General features: G+C 40.3%; 2 protein-coding genes across 2 annotated transcripts in view; both read right to left on the bottom strand.

Moving 5' to 3' along the window:
- Positions 1-17668, bottom strand: part of LOC119523330 (ralBP1-associated Eps domain-containing protein 2-like) — a 237802-nt gene that overhangs the window by 183583 nt on the left and 36551 nt on the right. The window lies entirely within an intron of this gene.
- Positions 15565-16398, bottom strand: LOC119523238 (protein FRG1). The gene has a single exon (XM_037822019.1). It carries the CDS (start codon positions 16389-16391, stop codon positions 15615-15617), a length of 777 nt encoding a protein of 258 aa, XP_037677947.1. The 5' UTR covers positions 16392-16398; the 3' UTR covers positions 15565-15614.

Raw genomic sequence — 17668 nt, 5'->3', positions numbered from 1 at the left:
CACAACTTCCACAAGTTAGCCCTGGAGTCTCTCTTCTGAACCAAGGCATCTGCTAACAGTCTCAATGCCCTGTCAAATTTGTCAAGGAAATGAAAGAAACACCCAAAACCATAGAGCAAAGGACTAGGTAGGTCATCTGGGTAATTTTATTAATTTAGGTTTTGTGTTACTCAGGGTTCTCCAGAGAAACAGAACCAACAGGAGATAGACATAGACACAGATATAAATATTAAGAGATTATAAGGGAGAGGCGGGGCAAGATGGCGGAGTGGTGAGGAGCAGAATTTCGTCTCTCCCCTAGAGCAGCTGGCAATTACCCAAGAACTATATGAAACTGTTTTCGGGGTCTCCAGTAACCAGTCACACATTGGACACAAGTTTGGAATTGGAGGAAAAGCTGAGATCGCAGCGAACATTGTAAGTTTCCCGGACCAGGGGTCTGGCGCCCCTCCCCACCCAGACCTCACAGACTGTCTTGCTGCTGGCTCCCTGAAAGGGGGGGAAAAAAAAAAAATCAAAAAACAGCAATCTGCTGAGGGCAAGAAGGGAGGCTCAAACCAGCCTCAACTGCAGAATTAATTAACAAAATAATTAACTAACTTTGGGAGCTGGGGTGCTAAAGAAGGGCTGGGCTCCAAGAAGTGGGGGCACGTAAAAGCGGGCACCCATTCCCAGACTCCAAAAAAGCCATTTTTTTTTCCCTTACATTTTGTCCCTTCTGGCTTCTTGCTGATCCCTTATCTTTTTGCATTTCAATAGCCCCCGGCAGGGGTGGAACTGAAGCGGTTGGAGAGTAATTATCAGACAATAGCCCAAAGCATATCTTTAAATGCTGTATTCTGACACTGACAAAACTTCCAGGCTGGGGAAAAACGTTTAAAAGAGACTCTTTTTTTTTCCTTTTTTCTTTTTCTTGATTTCTTTTCTACTTTTTTTTTTTTTTTTTTTTTAATCCAAAAGTAATATATGTGGTTATTTTCTATCGGAAAGCCCAGGTTGAGGGACTAGGCTGGGCTTGAGGGGAGACAGAGTACCTACAGTGTCTTTGAATTCCGTATTCACTACTGAAGGCCTCCACCCCGTCTTTAATTGGCAACTCAGGCTGACCAAGGAATCTAACTGGAGAGGCCCCAAAGAGGAGAGAGGAGAAGGGAATAGTGCCCCTGAGAGACAACTGGAATTCTGAGGATTGGGAGAGTGGAGGGAGGCCCAGCTCAACTGGCAGTCCTCCTTCTGGGAATTCAGATTCCAGCTTCAGTCAGCCACGCCCCTGACAGGATCAGAGTCACCAGGAGAACTAAAGGCTCCACACCTCCTTACACTGGTGGGGGAGCTGAGGGCTGGCCAGCGCCACCTGCTGGACAGGAGAGGAAAAGCACCAATTCTAAAGGCCTCATAGGAGGGTCTCATTCTCAGGAAAACTCCATACCCTCCCAATGAGACCTGGGCCTCACTAGACTGGGAAAATCTGACTAGGGTCGACCATATCTGAGGAGACCCACTCACAAAAAGGTTACATAGAGGCAGAGCAAGAAACAGAAAAAACAAGAGGGGAAAAATTCCGATCAACTAAATAGAACCTAAGTTAGAGGTCTAGAATAAGTTGAACTGAATAACAGAGGCCAGAAAACAAAGCCAACCAACAAGAAAACCACTAAGTAAAAGACAGAAAACAAGCTCCAAAATAAACTAATCAAGAGAATCAGATGCCTAGACAACTTAAGATAACAAGCCATACCAGGAAACACGAAAACATGGACCAGCCAAAGGAACAAACTCATAGCTCAGCTGAGACACAGGAGTGGAGGCAACTAATGCTAAATAAATTTGATGAAATGAAGGAAGATATAGCAAAAGAGCTGAAGGATATAAAGAAGACACTGGCTGACCATAAAGAAGAATTCATAAACTTAAAAAAACAAATGGCAGAACTCATGGGAATGAAGAACACAATGGAGGGACACGACAGTAGATTTGAACAGGCAGAAGAAAGGATCAGTGAACTGGAAGACAGGTCATTCGAATTCATACACACAAAAGAACAGATGGTGAAAAAATGGAAAAATATGAGCAGGGTCTTAGGGAGCTGAGTGACAACATGAAACGCACAAATATACGTGTTATGGGTATCCCAGAAGGAGAAGAGAGGGGAAAGGGGGCAGAAAGAGTAATAGAAGACATATTCACTGAAAATTTCCCAACTCTTATAAAAGACAGAAAATTAGAGATTCAAGAAGTACAGCGTACCCCAAATAGAATAGATCCCAATAGACCTACTCCAAGACACTTACTGGTCAGATTGTCCACTGTCAAAGACAAAGAGAGGATTCTGAAAGCAGCAAGAGAAAAGCAATCCATCACGTACAAGGGAAAGTCAATAAGACTATGTACAGATTTCTCTGCAGAAACCATGGAGGCAAGAAGACAGTGGCATGATATATTTAAGATACTGAAAGAGAAAAACTGCCAACCAAGAATTCTATATCCAGCAAAACTTTCCTTCAAAAATGAGGGAGAGATTAAAACATTTTCAGACAAACAGACACTGAGAGAGTTTGTGAATAAGAGACTGGCACTACAAGAAATACTAAAGGGAGTGCTACAGGCTGATAGGAAAAGACAAGAGAGAGAGAGTTGGAGAAGAGTGCAGAAATGAAGATTATCAGGAAAGGTAAAAGGAGAAGAAAAAATAAGATATGACATATAAATTCCAAAAAACAAAATGGTAGTAGAAAGTACTGCCCTTACAGTAATAACACTAAATGTAAATGGATTAAACTCCCCAATAAAAAGACACAGACTGGCAGAATGGATTAAAAAACAGGACCCATCTATATGCTGTCTACAAGAAACTCACTTTAGACACAAGGACAAACACAGACTGAAAGTGAAAGGTTGGAAAAAGATATTTCATGCTGCAAGAATTCAGAGCCAGAGGTGCCGTGAGATTGCAGGACTGGAAGTCTGCAGAAGTCTTGGGGTGGGGGTCATGTAGAACAGGAGGCACTGAATTAGCCCATCCTGGGACAGCCCAACCTCTGGCTTCTTGCTGTGTCTTTATGATAGAACCACTTTGAGTGGGGTCTCCTCTAACTTTCAGCCAAAAGCACTCTGATGAGCCCCACCCCCTGCCATTTTGGAACCCCCCCGCCCCCCAGCTTTCTGTGCAGGGCTCATGATGGCATCTGTCCCTCTGGCACTCTCCCCCACCCCCCACCCCCACCGCCAGGACTTTGCATTTGCCATTCCATCTGCCTGGATTGCCCTTTCCCAGGATCCTTGCTCCTCCAGTGCCACCTTGCCATCCCGTTCTCGGCTCAAAGGCCACCTTCTCTGGGAAGCCCTCCCTGCCCGCCCACTGTGGATTAGTCGCAGAGTCTGTCTTTATCATGTTACCCTGTTGTAGTTTCTCCGTTTCACTCATCATTGTCAGTGATTTGTTTGTTGGCTGCTTGTCTGTCCTTCCTCGCAAGCATCTAGCTCCATTAGGGAGCATCTAGGTCTGTCTCACCCACGGCTGCCTCCCCAACACCCAGCACCTGGCACCCAGCGTGGGATGACTAAGCGATGGTGCCCAGCACCACACCCAGCCTCTACCTGATGCTGGCACTCGTACCTTCAGCGAGAGCTTCCGGTAGCCTTCTCCGACATCCCAAACAGCCACAGTCTTGTCAAGCCCTCCAGACACAAGGAAAGAGGCTGCAACAAAAAGTGAAAGAGTTTTGGGGGAGCCGTGTTCCCCATCCAAGTGCCCCTGGTGAAGCCAAAGCTGGCTGAGGATGAGTTTGTAAGGTACTGCCATGGCTCACTCTGAGGGCAGTGAAATCCCTTCCTGCCGTGGCTCTACAACCCCCAGCCTATTATGTGACTCTGAACCCAATAAAGCTGAGGACGGAAGCTAGTAGGGCACCCCACAGTGGGAGTGTGAGGTTGACTTAGACATAGGGTGCTTCTGAAGATGGAAAACTCTTCAGAAACACTCTAGCATTTCTCAAGGTTGGCCCCAATTATATGTGTACTGGCCAGGCTCCCCCATGAGCGCCATTCCTCTTGAGGATGGAGTATTAGAACATTTGGCTCCTGGGTATGAGGAGCAATCCCTCCATTACGGGAGCTAGCTACTCCTGGCAGCTGCCTGTCATTGCCCCTTTGCACATCCATGTCCCTTCAGTTGGCAACAGCTCCCCAATTTTCCTGTGGGGAACCACCCTTGCTGACTCTCAGTCTCTCTGATTCACAGAAGACTGACTCCCACCCCTGGCTTTAGGGATGGGCCAGTCACAAAAAAAAAAAAAAAAAAAAAAAAAAAAAAGATATTTCATGCAAACAACAACCAGAAAAAAGCGGGAGTAGCTATATTAATATCAGACAAGTTAGACTTCAAAAGCGAAACAATTAAAAGAGACAAAGAAGGACACTATATATTAATAAAAGGGTCAATTCATCAAGAAAACATAACAGTCATAAATATTTATGCACCAAACCAGAATGCCCCAAAATTCATGAGGCAAACACTGCGATCACTGAAAGGAGAAATAGATACCTCTACAATAATAGTTGGAGACTTCAATACACCACTCTCATCAATGGATAGAACATCTAGACAGAGGATCACTAAAGAAACAGAGATGTTGAATTGTATGATAAATGAACTAGACTTGACAGACATTTATAGAACACTACATCCAACAACAGCAGGATACACTTTTTTCTCAAGTGCTCATGGAACATTCTCTAGGATAGACCACATGTTGGGTCACAAAGCAAGTCTCAACAAATTTAAAAATATTGATATTATACAAAACACTTTCTCAGACCACAATGGAATGAAGTTGGAAATAAATAAAAGGCAGAAGGTCAGAAAATTCACAAACATATGGAGGCTAAACAACACCCTCTTAGAAAACCAGTGGGTAAAGGAAGAAATTACAAGAGAAATTAGTAAATACCTCGAGGCAAATGACAATGAAAACACAACTTATCAAAACTTATGGGATGCAGCAAAGGCGGTGCTGAGAGGGAAATTTATTGCCCTAAATGCCTATATTAAAAGAGAAGAGAGGGCAAAAATTGAAGAGTTAACTGCTCACCTGGAGGAATTAGAGAAAGAACAGCAAACTAACCCCAAAGCAAGCAGAAGGGAAGAAATAACAAAGATTAGAGCAGAAATAAATGCAACTGAGAACAGGAAAACAATAGAGAGAATCAACAAAACCAGAAGTTGGTTCTTTGAGAAAATCAATAAAATTGATGGACCACTGGCTAGGCTAACAAAAAAAAGAGAGAGCAGATGCAAATAAACGCAATCAGAAATGGGAAAGGAAATATAACTACCGACCCTGCAGAAATTAAGGAGATAATCAGAAGATACTATGAGCAACTATATGCTAATAAACTAGACAACTTAGATGAAATGGACAACTTCCTAGAAAAGCATAAACAACCAACATTAACTCAAGAAGAAATAGATGACCTCAACAAACCAATCACAAGTAAAGAGATTGAGTCAGTCATCAAAAAGCTCCCAAAAAGGAAAAGCCCAGGACCAGATGGTTTCACATGTGAATTCTACCAAGCATTCAAGAACGAATTAGTACCAATCCTGCTCAATCTCTTCAAAAAAATTGAAGAAGAAGGAAAGCTACCTAACTCTTTTTATGAAGCCATCATCACCCTAATACCAAAACCAGGCAAAGATACTACAAAAAAAGAAAATTATAGACCAATTTCTTTAATGAATATAGACGCAAAAATCCTCAACAAAATACTCGCAAATCGAATCCAGCAGCACATTAAAAGAATTATACACCACGACCAGGTGGGATTTATTCCAGGTATGCAAGGCTGGTTCAACACAAGAAAATCAATTAATGTAATACACCACATCAATAAATCAAAGCAGAAGAACCACATGATCATCTCGATCGATGCAGAAAAGGCATTTGACAAAATTCAACATCCTTTCCTGATGAAAACACTTCAAAGGATAGGAATAGAAGGGAACTTTTTCAATATGATAAAGGCAATATATGAAAAACCCACAGCTAACATCACACTCAATGGGGAGAGACTGAAAGCTTTTCCTCTAAGATCAGGAACAAGACAGGGATGCCCACTATCACCATTGCTATTCAACATTGTGCTGGAAGTTCTAGCTAGAGCAATTAGGCAAGAAAAAGAAATAAAAGGCATCCAAATTGGAGAGGAAGAAGTAAAAATTTCACTATTTGCAGATGACATGATTCTATATGTAGGAAATCCAGAAAAATCTACAGCAAAGCTACTAGAACTAGTCAATGAATACAGCAAAGTAGCAGGCTACAAGATCAACACGCAAAAATCTGTAGTGTTCCTATACACAAGTAATGTGCAACAAGAGGAGGAAATCAAGAAAAAAATCCCATTTACAATAGCAACCAAAAGAATCAAGTATTTAGGAATAAACTTAACCAAGGACACAAAAGACCTTTACATAGAAAATTATAAGAAACTACTAAAAGAAATTGAACAAGACCTGAAAAAATGGAAGAACATACCATGTTCATGGATTGGAAGACTAAATATAGTTAAGATGGCAATTTTACCTAAACTGATTTACAGATTCAATGCAATACCAATTCAAATCCCAACAACTTACTTTACAGAAATAGAAAAACCAATAACTAAATTTATTTGTAAGGGTAAGATGCCCCGAGTGGATAAACAAACTGTGGTATATACACATGATGGAATATTATGCAGCTGTAAGACAGAACAAAGACATGGATCATGTAATAATGTGGATGAACCTTGAGGCCATTATGTTGAGTGAAGTTGGCCAGAAACAAAAGGACAGATTCTGTATGGTCTCACTAATATGAACAGACATTAATGAACAAACTTTGGGAGTTAAAAGCTGACAACACAGGCGACCAGGAGATAGAAAGAGGGCAGAGATCAGCCATTTGATGCTGAAGGACTACAGAATGTTTAGGATTGATTGCATAGATCCAGAAATAGACAGGATAATACTGTGTGATGGTAGCACGGTATTGTAAGTACACTGAACAAAGATGTCTGTGAGTAAAGCTGAAAGAGGTGGGATAGGAGAATGTATGACACCAGAGGTAAAGATAGATGATAAAGACTGGGACTGTATAACGTGGCAAAAACTGGAGTGGCCAATGACTGTTACTAAATATACAAATATAAAAATGTTTTTGCATGTGGGAAAGCAAATGAATGTCAACCATGTAGAAATTTGAAAAAGGGATGGTATTCAGGAAAAAACATAATCAAAGCAAACTGGAGTCTATGGTCAACAGTAACATTGTAATATACCTCCATTAAATGTAACAAAGGCAATACGCCAATGCTAAATGTATATGAGAAGGGGATATAGGGGAGTAATATGGGATTCTTGGTAGTGGTGTTATTTGCTGTCCTTAGTAGTATATTGTATTGTATGACATGTTATTTTTCTTTTTATCATTTTTTCTTATTGCTAAAAAAAAAAAAAAAAAAAAAAAAAAAATTTTCTTGTAGTAATCAGTATGTTCAAATGCTGATTGTGGTGATAAATGTACAACTTTATGATGATACCATGAAAACTGATTGTACACTGTGGATAAATGTATGGTATGTGAATATAACTCTATAAAATTGTAGGAAAATATATATATAGGAGTAAAAGTGTTGGAGAAAACATGGTGAGAGGGATGATGCCTCACCAATATGGACTAACTACAATGTGTAAACTCAGAATTGAATCTTAGAACATAGCCTAACGTGGACACAATAATAGTAATAGTCCCTAGATTGTAAGCTCTTACAGCAGTTAACTCTATCCCTGAATTGTAAGGCCTATCTCTAAACTTTAAGATGCTGATCCCCTAGCGTATGTTGTCACAAACATTGGGACTAGCGGTTTGATGTGCTGAGCCCTCAAGCGTGGGACTTGCCCTTATGAAGCTCATTACCACAAAGGAAAGTCTAAAGCTGTATGTAATGGTGCCTAAGAGTCTCCCCCTGAGTACCTCTTTGTTGCTCAGATGTGGCCCTCTCTCTCTCTAACTGAGCCATCTCGACAGGTGAACTCGCTGCCCTCCCCCCTACGTGGCACCCAACTCCCAGGGTTGTAAATCTCCCTGGCAACGCAGAGTATGACTCCTGGGGATGAATGTGGACCCGGCATCGTGGGACTGAGAGTATCTTCTTGACCAAAAGGGGGATGAAAAATGAGACGAAATAGTTTCAGTGGCTGGGAGATTCCAAATGGAGTCGAGAGGTCACTCTGGTGGACATTCTTATGCACTATATAGATAACACCTCTTAGGCTTTAATGTATTGGAATAGCTAGAAGTAAATACCTGAAACTACCAAACTCCAACCCAGCAGTCTGGACTCCTGAAGACAATTATATAATAATGTAGATTACAAGGGGTGACAGTGTGACTGTGAAGACCTTGTGGATCACACCCCCTTTATCTAGTGTATGGATGAGTGGAGGAATGGGGATAAAAACTAAAGGACAAATGGGGTGGGATGGGGGGATGATTTGGGTGTTTTTTTTTCACTTTTATTTTTTATTCTTGTTCTGGTTCTTTCTGATGTAAGGAAAATGTTCAGAGATAGACTGTGGTGATGAACGCATAACTATGTTATCATACTGTGGACAGTGGATTGTATATCATGGATGATTGTATGGTGTGTGAATGTATTTCAATAAAACTGAATTTAATTTAAAAAAAAAAAAAAAAAGAGAGAGATTATAGGAATTGGCTCATGCAACCGTGGGGGTTTCATAGGGTAGGCCTCAAACTTGGAAACTCAATGAAGGTGACATTGAATTCCCCAGGAGAAGATGACTGGCTGAAGTAGAGATAGAAATTCTCCTTTCTGACTACTAAAATTCTCAGTTCTCCCTTTAAGGCCTCCAACTGATTGGGTAAGGAGACTCTTCTCATTGCTGAAGGCAATGTTCTTTGTTGACTGTTGATGTAATCGGCCATAGATGCAATCAACTGACTAATGATTTAAATTCTACTACAAAATGCCCTCATAGTAACAATCAGGCCAGTGTTTCCTGACCAAAGAACTGAAACACCATAACCTAGCCAAGCTGACACATGAAATTAACCTTCACAGGTTGTTTTTCGTAAACCTACAGCTGTTGCTTCAGTTTCAGGGAAACGGGGACATATGGCCATGCTATCTATATCCTATGATGCTATTAAAACTAGTTCCAATAAATATTTCTAACATAGTTAGAAAAATGATTGGGAGCGAGTGAGCCCCTTGAAGAACACTGAGGAATGTTACTAAGAATAAGGAGTCCTTTCTATTCTGCAAAGTGTTTTCGGGTTTTGTCCCAAAGCACTCTTTAGAGAAGTTAGTTTTTTATGTTCACTTTACATATCAGGGAAGAGAGACACATATAAAGACTTCAGTAGGAAAGTACCTTTATGAACAGTGGGCCTTTAAACAGCTAGAATTTCTTCCAATTTATACCTATCAAACCATCTTCAAAAGCCTGAATGATCTGAGTGACTATATTAAATTAGCAGACAGACAAGATGGAACTATGAGAGGCAATTTAAACTCTGATGCCACTCTAGAGAAGTAGTTTACCTCTCATGGCACTTATACTCTCCAAAATGCCCACCCCCAGAGGTAAAGATTATCAAACTAATAACTCTGAAACATTTCTGTTATCTTTCAGAATAAAACTACTTCACTTTTCAGGATTTGGAGTTACTACATAGCAACTCATGCCAAAAAAAAAAAAAAAAAAAAAAACAGAAATTGCCCTGTATTTATATGGCAAATAATATTTTTATCATAGTCCTGACATGGGAACCAAAGTTGAGTGACTTATCCCAGATAATACAGGAAGCTAGTACTTATTCTAAAATGTTGTGAAGGCATATAAAATGCCTACATAAGGAAATTAAATAGTCATGAATGGCTAAATCACACATTAACCTCTTAAGGGTGGAAAATGACTCAAGAAAAAATGTTAAAAACACTTTGGATTTCATGTTGAACATATGTCAATCTGAGTGGTTTTGAAAGCCTTTTCATTTGTAATGTTTTGATCTAAACATTGTTGTAACAGGCTTCAAGGTGTTGGTCACTCTGATATGTCATATCTAAAAACAATTCAGACTCAAATGGACAATACTTTAATCAAATGGTCAAAGTTAAAATCACCACTGAGGGGCGATCAGACATCATGTACCTCCAGTTGTGTTACCCGAGAAGGATTCATTTGCTGGTGGCAATGCATTGCAGCTGCTGTGGAAAACAGTTTGGCGGTTCTCCAGAAAGCTGAGTATAGAACTACCATACAATCCAGCAATCCCACTACTGGGTATGTACCCAAAAGAATTGAAAGCAAGGACACAAACAGACATTTGCACATCAATATTCATAGCGGTATTATTCACAGTTGCCAAAGGATGGAAGCAACCCAAGTATCCAACAACCAATGAATGGATAAACAAAATGTGGTATATACATATAATAGAATATTATTCAGCCATAAAAAGGAATGAAGTCCTGATATATGCAATAGGGATGAACCTTGAAGACATCATGTTGAGTGAAATAAAGACAGACATAAAAGGACAAATATTGTATGATCTTACTGAAACAATCAGAATAAGCAAACTCTTAGAGTGAAAATCTATAATTTATGTTACCAAGGGACGGGGTGGAATAGGGAATCTGAAGTTAAGGCTTAAAACGTACAGGGTTCCTATTTGGAATGATGGAAATGTTTTGGTAATGGATGGTGGTGATGGAAGCACAACACTGTGCAATTAACAGCACTGAAATATGTATCTGAATATGATTAAAAAGGGAAATGCTAAATTGTATATGTGGTAACAGAATAAAAATGTAAAAAAAAAAATCTATGGAACTATACTACACAAACAGGGAACCCTAAGTTAAACCATGAACTTTAATTAATAGTACAATTTTTAAAATGTGCCAACATCAATTGTAACAAATATTCCATACCAATGCAAGGCATTGGTGGTAGGGTGGTATATGGGAATCCAGTATTTTATGCATGATTGTTCTGTAAACCCACAACTTCTCTAATAAAGGAAAGAAAAAAAAGAAATTGAATTTTTAAAAAACTGGAGGGAAAAAGAGACAAGGTAAAAGAAAACATCATTTAAAAAATAATTCCATGAATGGATCAAACTTGATTATGTTGAGCATGTTAAATCCAACCTGATGAATGTGGACAAGGTAATCTTTATCATATATAGGATTTATGAAATTAAAATAGCACAGTCAGCCCAGGTGGCTTAGTTAGGATTATTAAACTGTCAGTTGCTTATATGTAGGCTGAAATCCCAAAAGTAGAAAGCAAAATAGTTAGAAATAAATAGAGCTAAGGGTATTATAATTACTGACCTAGCAATGAAAACATATTGACTAGCAAAGAGATAAAATTCATTACTCTCCCTCATTTGGGAAGGGTAATAAATATTTGCTAAGATAAAAATCCATATGGGTATAGGTATAGAGCTAAAATTGAACATTTTGAGATGTGCCATAGAAAATGAACCTAAGCTCATGAAAAGATAAACATTGAGTGGAAGAGAGGAAAAAATAATGCATACCAAAGGAGAATTCAAGTAAATATGAACCTATACATAAATCCAATCTGCTGTTATTATTCAGTACAATCTCCCATTCTAGATGTAGAATTACATAGAGCAGGTGACAAACTTTTTCTGTAAATGGCTGGAGAGTAACTAATTTAGGCTTTGCAGACTCCATCACAACTACCCAACTCTGCTGCTGTAGTGCAGATGCACTGTTGTAGTGCATCTGCACATGAATGAATGAATATGACTGTGTTCCACCAAAACTTTGTTTATGGGAACGGGAATTTGAATTTCATATAATTTTCATGTCACAGATTATTCTTCTTTTGATTTTTTTAACCATTTAAAACTGTAAAAACCATTCTTAACTCATAGTCAAAAAAAAACAGGCAGCAGGATAGATTTGGCTGTGGGCCGCATTCTGCCGATTCCTGACGTAGAGGAATATGCTTTTAGTTATCAGAAACACCCAAACATACCGACAAGGAAGAAGGAGCAACCAAGTCTTACTCTGCACAGCAACAGAAAGAAAAAGAAAGAGAAAGAAAGGAGGGAAGGAAAGAAGGAAGGAAGGAAGGAGGGAGGGAGGGAAGAACAGATTCACTGCAAGCATGGCAATGTGGATACTTGAACTGGGTGATGGCTATATTATACTATTCATCCTACTTTTGTATATAAAGGTATACCTTCTCCTCATCTGCAAAACAGTGACAGAAACTGTTACAGAGATTAAAGGAGTTAAAATGCAAAAAGTTCCAAGAGCAGTAGTGCAGACCCAGCCATCCGCTCATCAACTATTTCCAATATCGTTAGCAAAATGATAATCATATTGACCCCAAGAGAAAAAACAAAGGTAACGATCCCATGTCTGCAGTAGTACAATGCATATCAGAAGCAGAGCCGTAAGTTTGGGGTCTAAAATTGCCAGCCATGGAATGTTTTCAAGAGGGTCTCTAAAATTCCCCAAACAAGAGTAAACTTTCTTTCAGCACTAGGAAGCTGTTATTTACATGTAAGGCAAAGTTTTAGAAGGTAGGTAAGAAGATGACAAGATGTTTGAGAGTTCCTGCTCCAAGAAATTTCCCAAAGGATTTTTCAAAGTTCAAGGTCTGACTAGGGTCTGATTCAATCCTTGGCTACACATATGAGACCAATACCAAAACCTGCAGGGGGATGTGACCTTACCAAGGACCTCTTCAGTTTAAGAACATACAAGAAGTTATTATTTGATAAACTGTTACAGAGCTCATATATTCCACCTGAGCACTTGCTATTTCTTGGTTTGCAAGTACAAGCTATTTAGGCCACACCATTTGTTCTAGAATGAGAAAACTATCCTTATTTGCCCCCACCCCAATCTTGTACTATATACTCTGTAGCTCAAAGAGGAGTGGAGAAGGGCAAAGGTGGGTTCAACCCATAGGGTCCTGACCTGCAAAGGAAGATGTGTAATTCACAATTAAAACAGAGCACCACTCCCTGCCTTTTCCAGATAAAGTTACATTTTGACACAGAAAAAAAAAATCAATACTCATTTTGATTTCAGAACTTTAAACAATGGAATGCTGAGAAACTGTTCCTGGCAAAGCTAACTGCTATACATTCACCCAACCACCTGTCACTAACATCATCCTCATGCAGAAAGGGCTATTTTTATATAATACACTGCAGAGACAGATAATATCCCATTACCATAGCAACAAGTTTTCCAGAAAATGCATTAGCCCATGAAGAATGCAAAAGAGAACAAAGCTATTTCTTTGCATTTGCCTTTGTTTTAACTGTGAGGAGGATTCTAAGTTTTTTTTAAGGCCTCCATGTGTGCAGTAGGGCCTTAGGGGGTTTCAGCAGTGTAGGAAAAAATTCTGAGTGTACACATACACATACAGCTATTTGGGGGACGAGGAGGAATACCTACAGAAATCCTGTCCCTCAGAGAAGCAAAAAGGTCAAACTAACGTAAAGCCATACTCCCAAACATTGTAAGACACTTTCTACTCCCCTGAACTAACGCCCAATCCCAGGGCAACCTTTCCCACCATGTGTTGTATTTTTCCCAGAGCCCTGAACAAGGACCGACCCACCCACACACACCCACACACACCCACACCCACACACACACACACCAGGGCAACCTTTCCCACCATGTGTTGTATTTTTCCCAGAGCCCTGAACAAGGACCGACCCACCCACACACACCCACACCCACACACCCCCCCACACACACACACACCTTGTATCTGAATACAAAGAGACAACCCCACATTCCTCAAGGCTTCCCTGGTGAAGTGGGAAGAACCTCAGAGAATCCAGTCGCACCTATCCAGCCCACTCTTCTCCCTCCCAAAGGTCTGTAGGACCAGACCCTGCTTAGTACAAGTGGACTTCCCTTGCTACTGACACTAACTGTGCCCCCTTCTCCCTAGGGTCCAGGGCAGTGTTTCCAACTCTGCCTTGTAGTCCATGGTGACTTTTCCTCCACTCGGCCCCCAGATCCACGCTCAGCCCCTCTTCATCCACTCTGCTTGAGGGGCTGACCTCTATAAACTTCAACCCCAGGCTCCCTTGCCTTCTGGCTTCCAGTTGGGATAAAACAATGAGAAGCACCAACAAGAAATCAGAGGACCACAGTTCTGGCAACATCTGCATTCTTCCACCACTGCCGTCCCTGTAGAGGGAACCATCTTTTACAGCTCCAGCGACAACGTTCTCTCCCCCTGCCCCTACAGGTCTAGGGATGGCAGCAGCTTCCCATTGCTGCTAGTCCCTGGATGCCTCAACATTCCTGTTTTCAGTAAAACCCTTTGAGCATGCCATTTCCTCCTGCAGAACCCTGAATGATACACAAGCTTGCCCCAATTCCTGACTGCTTCCTTGGATTCAAAGTTGATCAGTCACCCTTGTCCTCACCATATAGCTGAAGCCTCTTAGAAGTGGTCTAAATCCTTGACTGAGACATACACCCAGGGAGTCACCCTTGAGGCAAGAATTCCAACATTTACACAGCAACAGCCTCTCCACTGAGAGGTCATCAGGAAACCCTCCCTTCCAATTCTTCCAGTCTCCTCATCAGAGACGGAACTTCATCCCAAATAATTATGAAGGGTATTGCTGAACAGCAAACATCTATTAACACAGCACAAAAGCTTTTGGTAACATTTATTGAACAGTGAGCTCTTAAACAAAACAACTCTATAAAAGAGCCAGACCACACTTATCCAGAAGTCACTTAATTTATGTGACCTTGGGCAAGTTACTGAACCCCGGTGCTTCAGCTTTTGTTTTCTTCCAAATGGGATAATAATATCTATCTTGTGGTTTGGTTGTGAGAATTAAGTGAGATGAATGTTTTACGAGTTATAGGAGCTATAGGCGTAGCATGCAGTAATTAATAAATAAATAAATGTTAGCTGCCACCATGAGCGTTATTATCATATACCTAGAACAGTCTTTCAGAAACGCAGTTGATTTTGCCCCCCAGGGGACTTTTGGCAATGTCTGGAGACATTTTTAATTGTTACACTGGGAGGGGGGTGCTACTGGCATCTAGAGGGTGGAGACCAGGGATGCTGCTAAACAAATCCCACAAGCAAAGGACAGCCCCCCCCACAACAAAGAGTTATCTGACCCCAAATATCAACAGTGCCCAGGCTGGGAAGCTTTGATCCAGAACAAAGAATAAATTAAAAGAGGCTTTCATCCATCTCTGAGTGTTAGGATTAGAAGGCTACAAAGTGGTTGTGAAGGAGTTAAAACATTTTAAAATAATTTTAAAGAGATCCTAAAGAAAAAAAACCTCAAAAAGCAGAGTACAGATGGACTGATAGGTGGACAGATAGATGGAATGATATGACAAATGTGGCAAAATGTTAAACTTGGTAGATCAGGTTATCTGCAGGGATAGGAGTACTTGGAGTTCTCTGTATGGGGTTTGATTATTTTTTTTTTTTTTCCACTGAATATTTTATTCAGAAAAAAAAAAAGGGATAAGACAAACAAAACTCTTGGTCATTTGCAGTATCTATCAGCTTTCAATTTGGCTCTCCTGTCCAGAAGCGTCTCATGCAAAAATCCATCTTTCCGAGCCTTTTTAAGAATTTTATTGTCTTCTTTACTTACTTTAAGTTTGTGGTCTTGGAAGCTCTGAAATTTCTTTACATAATTTATTTCACACTGTTTAACATTTCCTTTGTCTTCTTCTGGAATGTCATCTTTTTTCTTGGTTTCTCTTTCAGCACAGGATCTAATCTTTATCATTTCTTCTTCTCCTGCTGTTTTGCTTTTTGCTTCTATATCACCTGCTTCATTGCATCTAATAAAGCAGCTATTTGAGGCCAATAAAGCCATTTTCCCATCTTGAAAGACTGGCTCCCATTGTTCTCTTGGTCCAATTGCATCTGAACGCCCAACAACAAGTCCATCTGAATTTATACCAAGATATTTTCCATAGCCGGATTTCAAGGCAATTCTGGAATCAGACAATTTGACAGCTGTAAACTGCTCTGGAGGACTAGGACCCTCATCAACTTCTTTATGTGGGGCTCCCAATGTAAAAAGACCATTGTCAAGTGCGTGTATATAGGTTCCTTTATCCATTTCAATTGCTATGGTTCCTGAAATTTCACCAAAGTTTGTTACTGTCCACCAGATTCCAACAATATCAAGCTGAGTTTCTTCTTCCTCTTCTCTCTTTCTCTTCTTATCTTTACTCTTTTTCTTCTTACTCTTAGCCTTCGTTCCCTTGAGCACGAGTTTGGTGGACTTCACATAGGAATATTCGGCCATGGTTCTGGTGACACGTCTGGGATTTGATTATTTTTGAAACTGTCTTGTAAACTTGAAACTACTGCAAAATAAAAAATTTAGGAAAAAAAAAAAGCAGAGCACACTAAAAAAAACTCTTTTTTCACAAGGCTGACCCCGAACTAAGGAGTAGACAAAGAGATTATTGAATTAAGTATGCTCTTTGAAGGCATCAGGGCAAACATTACAAATTTAAGAAAGCCTGCCTTTCATAAAAACCAAAAAAATCCTTAATTACTGACATTTACGGGAGTTACTTCAATTAGTCAGGAAATAACACGGGTGAAGCACTTTATTATCTCCAGGAGGCTGAGCAAAGATATTTTTCTGTAAACCAATTGGCAAATTGTTACAAATGAATTAAATCCAAGTTAACATTTAGCCCATCCTGCTCCTGAATTATATTATACTAGGATAGCTGAGTTTCTCGGGTCTGTTTAAATGTTCAAGTCTGTGTTCCGGCCCAAATCTCTGGAGTAGCGACAATTGTAGTTGGTAAAACAGGCCCAACAACCAACTGGCCCTTGCTCCTGAGGGGATCTCCGGAAGCGGAGCAGAGTTTCTCCCTCGGGGTGAAGAACAGTTGAGAGGGCCACATAAGAAGGTCAGGAGCAAAGAAAGCTCAGCAGCAGCGCTGCAGGGTGCAGTGGGGGAAGGTGCAGCTGAGCGCTCCCTGCACTGGGGCTTCCCGCGGGCCTGACTGCTGGGGATTGCACAGAAGCCTTAGGGAATCTTAGTCCCCACACCCGACTTGCCAACAGGGTCGCTCTCATTGTGACTTTGCAAAAAAGGAACCAGACACCTCCCGACACCTGGCAATTTTCTAAACAGGGCTTCTTAACTTATTTTGTGCCATGACCCCTTTGCCAGTCTGGCGTTTGGACCTCTTCTCAGAATAATGTTCTTAAATGCATAAAATTAAGCAGTTAAAACCGTAGCATTATAAAAGAAATATCCTGAAATGCAGCTATTAAACTATTACAAACAAATTTGAGGTAGTAACACGTGCTTATTTATTAACACAATAAATAATAAGATCTAGCCAATGTGTCCAAACTATTGCTAAAGATCATGGAAATATCTGCAATTGATAAGACATAATAATATCCTCTTTCTATAGGCGATAAGGTCACAGGCATTGTAAATACTATTGAAGGAAATGCACGATTTCAGTGAGGCATTAGTAAAAATAAAGATGTAACTGATTTCCCACATCTAAATTCACAGAGCCCTGAACTGGATCCCGAGTTAGAGAGACC

Source organism: Choloepus didactylus, chromosome X (assembly GCF_015220235.1).
Source record: "Choloepus didactylus isolate mChoDid1 chromosome X, mChoDid1.pri, whole genome shotgun sequence".
Taxonomy (NCBI): Eukaryota; Metazoa; Chordata; class Mammalia; order Pilosa; family Megalonychidae; genus Choloepus; species Choloepus didactylus.
This window is presented reverse-complemented; position numbering and strand designations above follow the sequence as displayed.